Source organism: Anolis sagrei, chromosome 3, assembly GCF_037176765.1.
Source record: "Anolis sagrei isolate rAnoSag1 chromosome 3, rAnoSag1.mat, whole genome shotgun sequence".
Classification (NCBI taxonomy): domain Eukaryota; kingdom Metazoa; phylum Chordata; class Lepidosauria; order Squamata; family Dactyloidae; genus Anolis; species Anolis sagrei.
The window spans coordinates 115,060,846-115,071,033 of NC_090023.1; the positions used below are offsets into that span (position 1 = coordinate 115,060,846).

Consider the following 10,188-nt stretch of genomic DNA (forward strand, 5'->3'; position numbering starts at 1 on the left):
CGACCTAGGTAAAGTTTCCACTTTAACAGGGCTCTTTTTCCAAATCCTGAGTGAGCCAAAAGACTATCTATAGTATATTCACTCAGGTCCCTTCCACACAACCATATAATCCAGAATATCAAGGCAGAAAATCCCACAATATCTGCTTTGAACTGGGTTATCTGTGGGCCCTTTCACGCAGCCATATAACCCAGCATATCAAGGCAGAAAAATCTCACCATGTCTACTTTGAACTGGGTTATCTGCGTCCACACTGCCATATATTCCAGTTCAAAGCAGAAAATGTGGGATTTTATTCAGTTGTGTGGAAATCCTAAAAACCATGATATTAAATCAGACTTCTTGATAGGGAAGTCGACACGGGTTATGCAATTTTGCTTTGATTTTAGGTATTATTGAAACCATTATGCATTTAAATTGTGTGTGTGTGTGTGTATGATTTTAAAATATATGATTTGTTTAAAAATTATATGATTTTTAATATAAATATATATATGATTTTTAATTTTTTAAAACTGAAAATAGTTAAATGCAACTGGTTAAATAGAACCAATGCTATTTCTCTTTTTCTGCTATCTATCATTTATATACTTAAATTTTGACTATTTTTAAAAAATAAAAGAATTTTGTAGAGAACCAAACCTGTTTTTAGACACACATGAACCAAAAATAAGAAAAATACATGGCATCTCAAGAAATACCACAGGGAAAAATACCTGTGACTAGTTTCCAACACATTTTATTATATTTCTGTATGCATTACTCTCAAAAAAACAAAAAACAATATCACAAGAAATGAAACCACATAAACCTTCAAATAAAAAAAATCCGAAACAGTTTATGCTCACAATTGTACATATTTATAGTTAAGAAACATTCTTTATAAATACTGTTTCATCTGTAGCAAGTTAATACCATAATTTAATTACAAATGGATAAATATGGCAACAGGTATTTACACAAGGAAGGTCGCTTTTTGGATGGGGAAACCCTAATGGCACTATATTGAGAGAGAAAAACGCCCCCCTCCCCCTCTCCCGACAAACTTCCAGACAGGAGCTAACAAACCGGACTGGCAAAGAGCACTAAAACATCACAGGGAAACCCAGCTAACAGAAAAAAATACATTCACAAGCCTTGGAAGGAAGAGGAGGGGGCAGGGCGGGGAGGGCCTCGGGGGGGGGGGGGGTTCTGCAGAAGAGCGCGCGCGCGGAGAGAGACTTTGGCACGTGTGTTGGGTTGGTTTGGGTACTTTTTGTTTGTTTTTCCTTTTCGCTTTTTTGTTTTAAAAAAATCTTTCCAGTCTAGAGCTGAACGACGTTTACAATCAAAAGTTGCCTCTTTTAGAAAAAAATTTAAATTAAGAATAAAAGGAAACACAATATTCAATACCACGATTACAAAAGGAACCATTGGCTTCCACGTTACTTCCCTCCTCCCTCCCCCCAACTCCCTTTCCCCTTTTTATTTCATTTACTAGTTTTTTTAAAAAAATGAGTGAATGGAAGATCACAGAAAGGGGGAGGGAGAGAAGTGCAGGGGAAAGGCAGGCAGGTAGGACAAGGATTGAAGAAGGAGAAAAGGAGGAGGAGGAGGAAACGAGGAGGATCATGATGGTGAAGGAAGAAGAGGGGAGGAAGGGGGCAAAGGGGAGAGCCAGTCGGCCGGTTTGGGGATGCAAAAGAATGGAAAAAGCAGAAGGAGGAAAAAAGGATGGAGATGTTGGAGGAGGAGGAAAAGAGGAGGAAATGGGGAGGAAAAGAGTATAACGGTAATGAAGAAAGAGGAGGGAAGGAAGGAGGCAAAGGGGACAGCCAGTTAGAGGTCTGGGGATGGAAAAGAATGGAAAAAGCAGAAGAGGAGGAAAAAAGGATGGAGATGTTAGAGGAGGAGGAGGAAAAGAGGAGGATAACGATGGTGAAGGAAGAGGAGGGGAGGGTGAAGGCAAAGGAGAGGGCCAACGTCCTACCAAATAATTGAGATAGAAGAAGAGAAGGAGGAAAAACGATAATGATGTTGGAGGAGGAGGAGGAGGAGGAGGAAGAGAATAAGTAGGCAAAGTGGAGAGCCTACTTTCTCCCAAATGATTGAAATAGAAGAAAAAGAGGGGAAAAGGATGAAAGGAGGAAAAGAGGAAGGCCATGATGAGGATCGAAGGGGAGGAAGGAGGCAAAGGGGAGCGCAGGTCGCGGTTTAGGGATGGAAAAGAATGAAAAAGGAGAAGAGAAGGGGGAAAGGGAATGGTGATGTTTGAGGAGGAGGAGGAAAAGAGGAGGATAATGAGGGTGAAGGAAGAGGAGGGGAGGACGGAGGCAAAGCCTACTTACTGCAAATAATTGAAATAGAAGAGAGTTAAATAAGGATGGTGATGTTGGAGGAGGGGGAAGAAGAGAGCAAGCAGGCAAAGTGGAGGTCGGCTGGGCGGTTTGAGGATGGAGAAGAAGTCCTTTTCAAAAGAGGATGGAGATGGAAGGAGAGACGGGCTAGAGAAGGCAGGCAGGCAGACTGGAGAGCAGAGCAGGTTCTGGGTTGAAGAATCCGTTTCCAAAAGAGGGAGAAGAGAGAGAAGGGGGTCCAAGGGGCGACGATGGAGGAGGAAAAGGAGAACCCAATGCATGCTTTCCCAAGGCAAACCCATCTCTATACACCGAGAAAGCTTCGGTTACCACCTCGGAGGCCTCCAGCGTCCACAGAAAAGCTTGGAGAGAGATGGAGGGATGGAGGGAGAGAGAGGAGCCGGTCCAAGGAGGCGCCTCCATCCCTCCGGGTCTTTTGTTCCTCAGGCGCCGGGGGCGAGGCGAGGCGAGGCGGGAAAGACCCCTTTCTGGGCCCGCTTTTAATCCGTTCTTTCTTTCTTCCTTTGAAAGACCAGGCGAGGCTCCCCCTCCCTCTTCCTTCCTTCTTCCCCTGCCCTCCCCTCCTCAGTCAGTCGGCGGCGTCCCGATCCGCACAAAAGGGAGAGAGGGGGGGCCTCAGACGTACCACTCGTTGAAGTTGGAAGTGAGGCCGCTGTGGGGGACGCCGCCGCCATTCCCGGTCCCGCCGCCGCCGCCTCCGCCCGAGGCTCCCGAGCCGGCGCTGCTCCGGTGCGAGGCCGCCGCCGTGGCCGGGGACAAGTTGCTGCTGCCTCCGCCGCCTGCGTTGCTTTGGGCCTCGGCGGTGGGGGAGACCAAGCCCGGCGGCGTGGAGGACTCGTAGCCCGAGCTGGCCGCCGGGGAGGACTCCGAGCCCTGCGGGGAAGCCTCGTGGACCTATGGACCAAGGGGGGGAGGGGTAGAGGGGGAGAGAGAGGCTCAGAAGCTGCCTCGGGCCCAAGGAACCCCCTCCCCTTCCCTTCTTTCTCTCCAACTCCACTCCGCAGAGACCCCACTGAGACTGGCCATTTCAAGCGCTTTCCAATGTTGTGCAGAGGACTCCAGAGGAAATCCTGGAACCGCTTTGAGGCCCGGGTGGTGATGACCCACCCGGGCCAAACCGCAGAGCAGCGATCCGCGTTAAAGGCTTTATTTTGCGGCCTGGAGGCTTCACACTGCCTCAAATGGTTTGTGTAGGTGGGGCCTCCTTTTCCTCCAAGCCATGCAAAAACAGGGAAGGGCTTTTCTTTTCCCAGCCCCAGGAGCCAAACCCTAAAGCACTCAAGCTAAGCCCCCCTATGGCAATGGTTCTCAACTTGTGTGTCCCCGGGTGTTTTTTTAAAAACTTTTTATTTGATACATCCCAACAATCAACAAAATTTTGCCACACAGGACTTATTTCTATATACATTATTCCAAAAATAAATATTCCTTAAATGACATTTTATACATTCCTTAGTTATGGGACAGTAGTTCTCAACTTGTGGGTCTTCAGGTGTTTTGGCCTCCAACTCCCAAAAATCCCAGCCAGTTAACCAGCTGTGAGGAATTCTGCGAGTTGAAGGCCAAAACATCTGGGGACCCACAGGTTGAGAAACACTGTCCTATGGCCTTCCCTTTCCTCTATTATTTTTGTTGTTGTTGCCTTGTCTTCTTAGGTCCCCCTCAACCCGCAGCTTCCCGGGGACCTCAGCGCTCACTCCCCAGTTTTCCCGGACTTTCGATGAGGAAGAGGAAGAGGAAGAAGAGGAAGAGGAAGGAGGTACCTCCCCACAGTCTTCTCCAGTTCCTCCTCCTCCTCCTCCTCTCCCCCGTCCTCTTGGCTAGTCCCTGCCTGCGGATTACCTTCATGTGTTTCCGCAGGGAGCTGGGGTGGGTGTAGGACTTGTCGCACATCTTGCACAGGTAGGGCTTGTCCGAGGTGTGGACGTGCATGTGCTTTTTCCGGTCGCTGCTGTTGGCGAAGCGCCGGTCGCAGCCCTCGAACTCGCACTGGAAGGGCTTCTCGCCTGCAAAGCCGCCGAAACAACAACAAGAAGAAAAACAACAGCCATTAAAAAAGGGGAAACAAACACGCAGAGAGACAGACACCTCAAACAGCCTTCTCCAGAAGCAAAACAAACCGGGATGGAGAGCGACCCCTGAAGCAGTTGAACAGCTTGGGTTGCTTTCCTTCCATCGAACCATTGATGGCTAAGCCTGCACTGGCAAACAGTGCAGTTTGAACTTCTTTATATAGTCACATAAAAATGTAGTTCAAAGTGCAGGATTATACTGAGGAAATAAAGCAGTTGAAGCTGCACTATTTGACCATGTAGATTCAGCCACAGTCTTCGCAAGAAGGGAATCAATTGCATAGGATCCTGGTTTCAAAATAAATCAGGACAGAATCATAGAATCATTGAGCTGGAAGAGACCTCGTGGGCCATCCCCCCCCCCCCCCGCCCAGAAACAGGAAAATCGCATTCAAAGCAAAGCCAAAGCCCCAGGAAAGACCCAACAAAAGCCTAGGCGGGAATATTTCCTTCCAACTTTAGCTTTAGCTCGGAGGAACACGCATCCCAAATGTCCACAGTGTATCAAAACAACCTGTGGGGGTTGCTTCCCGAGAAGCGAAAAAGGAGAGGATGCGAGATATATGTCCGCCAGACACATGAATATTTCATCTGGGGCTACACAGGGACGCACAGGCTAGAAAACACCCCCCCCCCTCTTTCAAGAAAACAGATCTTGCCACATCATTTCCCCTTGGTTTGACCCTATCCACAAACGAGCCAAGGTCTGGAAAAAATGCCCCCCTCCCCCAAGCAAAGATTAGAAAGGGGAAAGAGATCTGGGGAGAGGGGAAAGAGAAGGAAAGGCAAAGGAAAACAACACATTTGGCCTTTTCCCAGAATTGCTGGCCAGATATTTCCGAGTCATTTAAAGGTGTGAGGAATCAAACACGGCCGGTGTGAGGAATTCAGGAATTCCTTCCTTCTCCCCTTCCTTCCCCCCCCCCCCCAATTCCTGAAATCGTGGGCGCGATTTCGCGTGGAATTCCATTAGCACCTCGATTGTTTCTGAAAGACATTCGCTCTTTAAGCGGCACCGAATCCACGTCTCGGGTTTGGTTGAGAAAACCCGTCTCGCACCTCAGTTCCGTTCTCAACACTCACACAATCTTCTTTTCCTTCAGTCAATATTGACGCCCGGAAATCGCCCAAATATTTAGCTCCCCGTTTGCTCCCCCCCCCCACACCCTGTTGTTAATTTTTGCCCACATCCAGACCCATTTAGGGTGAGGAGACACAGATCCTCACGTTGGGGGGGGGGGGGGTCCCCGCGCTAAGGTTTGCCAACCCTAAACCCTCTTGCAGCTTATACAGTGATGTAAATGCAAAGATGCAAAACTGCCTTCGCCGGCCTCAAGTGAGATTTAGTTTTGGAAATGAGAAAGTTTTATGGTTTGGCCTCGTCCCATTTAAATTTAATGAGAAGCAGCCCCTATTTTAAAAAAAAACTCGCTTGGGGAGTGGGGAGCCAAGAGAGAGAAGGGACACCTCGAAAACAGCATCTCTCTCCCCAAATGCAGAGTGCTTCCAAATCCCTGCTCCAAAAGGCACCTCCCCTTCAAGGGCCAATGCGTTTGTTTAGGTCACTCTCTAGGCCCGAATAGTCATCTCTTCGGGGGAGGAAAACCCCCCAAGGAAAACGTTTCTTAATAGGTCTGCTCAGGAGGTTTCCTTGGAAAAAAATCAGTTTGTTTGAGAAATTAAAATTAAAAACACTGAGCGCCGAGGATTGCAGGGTTTAAGGCTCCCCCGTCCTCGGACTTTCCCCGGCATGTTGTGACTTGTTTTGTGTTTTCTTTCCCTGTTTCCTACTCTCTTTGCAGACAGATTGAGAAAGTGAAATAGTTGCTTTGAGGGGGGAAGGCATGCAGGCCGGAGGGGAGAAGATAAAACACCTTGCATTTTAAAAACACTGCATTTCCTCGCTTCTGAGACGCACCTTTCCCCTCGATATAAAAATCTCTAAACACGAGATACGATTTTGAATCGCTTTGTTATAATTTATGATGCCTCCCCCCACCCCACTCTGTTGTTACAACTTAAATGAGTTTGCCTCTTAGACTCAAGGAAATACAGATATACAGGCAGTCCCCAAATTACGAACAAGAGCCGTTCTGTAGGTTTGTTCTTAAACTGAATTTGTTTGTGTATTTCGTATATATAAGCTTTGGACAGCATAAGGAAGGGTTAACACCCCAGTGGGGTTTGTTTTGCTGCCTGTGCCCCTCTTCAGAAGATTTCACCCCACTTTCTGTCCCTGTGGGAATTGCACGTTGAAACATGTGGCTTGTTGTGAAAACAAGGATTGGTGAGAAAGCTTCACTGGAGACATCATATTCATATGATAACTCTTTCAAGAGTGAAATCCCTTTCCTAGGGGTAGATTTCACCCCACTTTCTCTCCCTGCAAGAATTGGATTTTGAAAAACGTGGTTTGCTGTTGAAACAAGGAGTGGGGATAAAGCTTCATTTGAGGCACCTTTTCCCCACTCTGAATTTCCTTTCCTAGGGGTAGATTTCTCTTACCAACTGAGTCGTCTATAAGTAACTCATGGACTGCCTGTATATACACATCGCCTTTCCCCTTCCACAACTCCAGGAGAGAAGGAAGGAGGGAGGGAGGGAAGGAAGGAGGGAGGGAAGGAAGGAAGGCATACAGCCCGGAAAACTCACAGCAATGCTCTTTCAGAAGTTAATTCTCATTTCCTTTCCTCTTACCCACTGAGTCCCTTGTAACTCGGGGACTGCCTGTATATATAGACATCGCCTTTCCCCTTCCACAACCCCAAGAGGGAGGGAAGGAAAGTAGGAAAGAAGGAAAGAGGGAAGGAGGGAGGGAGGGAAGGAAAGGAAGGAAAGAGGAAGGGAGGGAAGGAAGACAAGCAGAGGGAAGGAGCGTGCATCCCACCTGTGTGCGTCCTCTTGTGGATCTTGAGGTTTTCAGAGCGGGCGAAGACCTTTCCGCATCCGGGGAAGGGGCAGGGGAAGGGCTTCTCTCCCGTGTGGACGCGGATGTGGTTGACCAGCTTGTACTTGGCCTTGAAGGGCTTCCCCTCGCGGGGGCACTCCTCCCAGAAGCAGATGTGGTTGCTCTGCTCGGGCCCGCCGACGTGCTCCACGGAGACGTGGGTGACCAGCTCGTGCATGGTGCTGAAGGTCTTGTTGCAGCTCTTCTTGGGGCTGCCCAGCTGCTCGGGGTCGACCCACTTGCAGATCAGCTCCTGCTTGATGCACTGCTGGCGCATGTAGCGGAAGAAGGCGCCCGGGTGGTGGTGGTGGTGCGGGTGGTGGTGGTGCGGATGGTGGTGGTGGTGGTGGGCGTGGTGGGGGTGCGGGTGGTGGTGGGCCGCCGCCGCCGCCATGTTCATGTTCATGTTCATGCCCATGTTCATGTTCATGGGCGCGTACTGCCCGTGGAGTTGAGCCGCCGCCGCCGCCGCCGCTGCTGCCGCCGCCGCGTAGGGGTCCGCGCGTGGGCTGGAGACCTGCCGGTACTGCTCCGTCCGCCCGAAGACCTCCCCGGCCAGGCCCAGCCGCATCTGCCCGTTGAGGACGTTCCCGGAGGCCGAGACTCCTCCACCGCCCACGCCGTGCTGCTCGGCCAGGCCCGGGAAGAGCAGGTGTCCCTGCGCGGGCTCGCCTCCGTGCTGCGCGTGGGCCGAGGCCGCTCCGAAGAGGCCGTGCTGCGCCCCGCCGCCGCCGGCCCCGGAGTCCCCGAAGCCGCGGCTCCGGTACAAAAAGTCCCGGGGCGAGTTGAAGGGCGGCGGGGGCGGCGGTGGGGCCGGGTAGGAGCCCACGTGCGCGGCGTGGGAGTAAGGCGAGGCCTGGGAGCTGAAGGCCGAGCCCTGCCCCACAGGGGAGAGGTCGTGGGCCGCTGCTGCTGCTGCCGCCGCCGCCACATTAAGCTTGAAGGCGCCCAGGTGCGCCGCCGCGTCCACGAAGCTGTTCTGGAGGCTCAGCTCGCGGTCCTGCATCTCGGAGGCCGAGGAGGAGGAGGAAGAAGAGGAGGAGGAGGGGGGTCCCGGGGCCGGAGGGGGCGGCGGAGGCGGGTGCCGGGCGAAGGAGCCCACCCCCAGCGCCGAGGGGAACTGCGGACCCGCGTCCAGCAGCATCGCCCCTCCGGCGCCTTCCTTCAAGCCGAGGCCGAGCAAGAGAGAAGAGGAAAGGCTGGAGGTGGTTGAGGAGGGGGCGGGGGAGGGGGGCGAGAAGAGGGAGAAGCACACAACGGCACTCACGCCTCGCCCTCTCCTTCAATCTCTCTCTCTCTCTCTGGCCAGCAAAACAAACCCGAAGGAAGCAGAAGCAGAAGAGATGTCACCGCAGCCTCTCGCAGCCCAGCCTCTCCCTCGCTCTCTCTCTCGCTCTCCGTCTCCCTCGCGCACGCACGCACACAAACAAGCCAGGAGGAGCTATATAGCTACAACACGCCCCGCGCGCGCTCCCGAGCAGCCTTCCCCCTCCTCGCACACGCCGCACGCGGGAGCGCGCCCGGGAGAGAGGCCAGCGCGGAAAAAACAAACACCGCCCCACCCCTTCTCCTCTTTCTTCCCACCCTTTCCAAAAAACAAAACCAATTAAAAAGGAACAGGAGGGATATTCTTATTCCCGCTCTTCTGCGGCTGAGGCTGCGTCTTCCTCTTCTCCTCCGCTTCCCCCTCCTTCTCCTCCTCCTCCTCTTCTCCTCCCCGCCATTCGCCTCCAAAGAGTCCAAACTTGCCGCCGCCGGGAGAGAAAAGGGAATCCGGAGCCTCTTTCTCTCTCAAGTTGGGGAGGAGGAGGAGGAGGAAGAGGAGAAGGAGGAGGAAGGGGGGAAAAGACGAGGATTAAAAAAAAGGAGAGAGGGGGGAGAGAAAGGAGCGCGGCCAGGCAGAACAATAACCCGGGCGCGGCAGGAGGGGGCTGGAGAGAGAGACAGAGAGAGAGGGAGCTCAATGCCCGTCAGTGCTCCGCGGGTCCCGCCATGGAGAGGTCCTCCTCCTCCTCTTCCTCTTCCTCCAGCCCAGAGGGGCGATGCGGCGGAGCTTCCTCCTCCTCCTCCTCTTGGAGGGAGGGGGGTGCAAGGGGGGAGCGGTCCTCCCCGGGTGCTAGGCTGCTTCGCTTGCTGGCGGAGGATCTCGCCTTGCCTCTCCTCCTCCTCTTCTCTCCTCTCTTCCTCTCCGGCGGGTTGCGCTGGGCGCCGCTGCTGAGGCGGCTTTTTATCCCCCCTCCCACCCCCTTCCCCTCCCCGCCTCTCCCTCTCCCTCGCTCTCGATGGCTCCCAGGCTGGACTGGCAGCTCCTCTCCCACCGCCCCCTTTAACAGCAGCCGGGTCGGCCTCCAGGCGCCCTCTCATTGGTCAGAAGGGGGCTGTCAATCCAAGCCCTTCTCCCACCCCTACCAGAGCGCTCGCTCGCTCGCTCCGGTGGGCTAATAGCCACTCGCTCGCCCCCCTCCCCTCCTCCTGGCCAAGGCGAGGGAGAGAGAGAGAGAGAAATAAAGGGGGGATAAGGGGGAGGAGAGCAGGGTTGGGCCTCTGGGTGGAGGGGGAAACAAAGGTGGAGGGGGGAAGGAATGGGGGGCAAGTGACCACTCCCCCCCCCCCGGTTTGATGGGCAATCGGACTATTTGTTGTACGTGGAAGTGATTGCAAAACAGTCCTCTTCCAGCCAACCAAGTCTCCCAGCTTCCTTCCATGGGGGGATCTCGATGGCTGCTGACACTTGTGTCAATGGAGAGGCCTGGGGCGGAAGTGCGGCAGAGAGGAGGATTTGTGCCCCTGGCTCTCAGGAGGGGGCCTCGGG

The 10,188-nt window shown here is 52.9% G+C and overlaps 1 protein-coding gene across 1 annotated transcript; it reads right to left on the bottom strand.

Annotated features, from left to right (window-relative positions):
- Nucleotides 1–723: 723 nt before the first annotated feature.
- Nucleotides 724–9,547, bottom strand: ZIC2 (Zic family member 2). The gene is made up of 3 exons (XM_060769563.2): nucleotides 7,317–9,547; nucleotides 4,200–4,363; nucleotides 724–3,251 (listed from the first exon to the last, which is right to left on the bottom strand). The coding sequence occupies exons 1-3, from the start codon at nucleotides 8,518–8,520 to the stop codon at nucleotides 2,973–2,975; spliced, it is 1,647 nt and encodes a 548-aa protein (XP_060625546.1). The 5' UTR covers nucleotides 8,521–9,547; the 3' UTR covers nucleotides 724–2,972.
- Between the last annotated feature and the right edge of the window lie 641 nt (nucleotides 9,548–10,188).

Bases quoted from the DNA above. Each gene is read 5' to 3' on its own strand.
- ZIC2 (XM_060769563.2), bottom strand. From the start codon at position 8,520: ATGCTGCTGGACGCGGGTCCGCAGTTCCCCTCGGCGCTGGGGGTGGGC. The intron at 4,364-7,316 runs GTGGGATGCACG...GCGGCTTTGCAG, and splicing joins CCACAAGAGGACGCACACAG to GCGAGAAGCCCTTCCAGTGC. The intron at 3,252-4,199 runs GTAATCCGCAGG...CTTGGTCCATAG, and splicing joins CCCTGCGGAAACACATGAAG to GTCCACGAGGCTTCCCCGCA.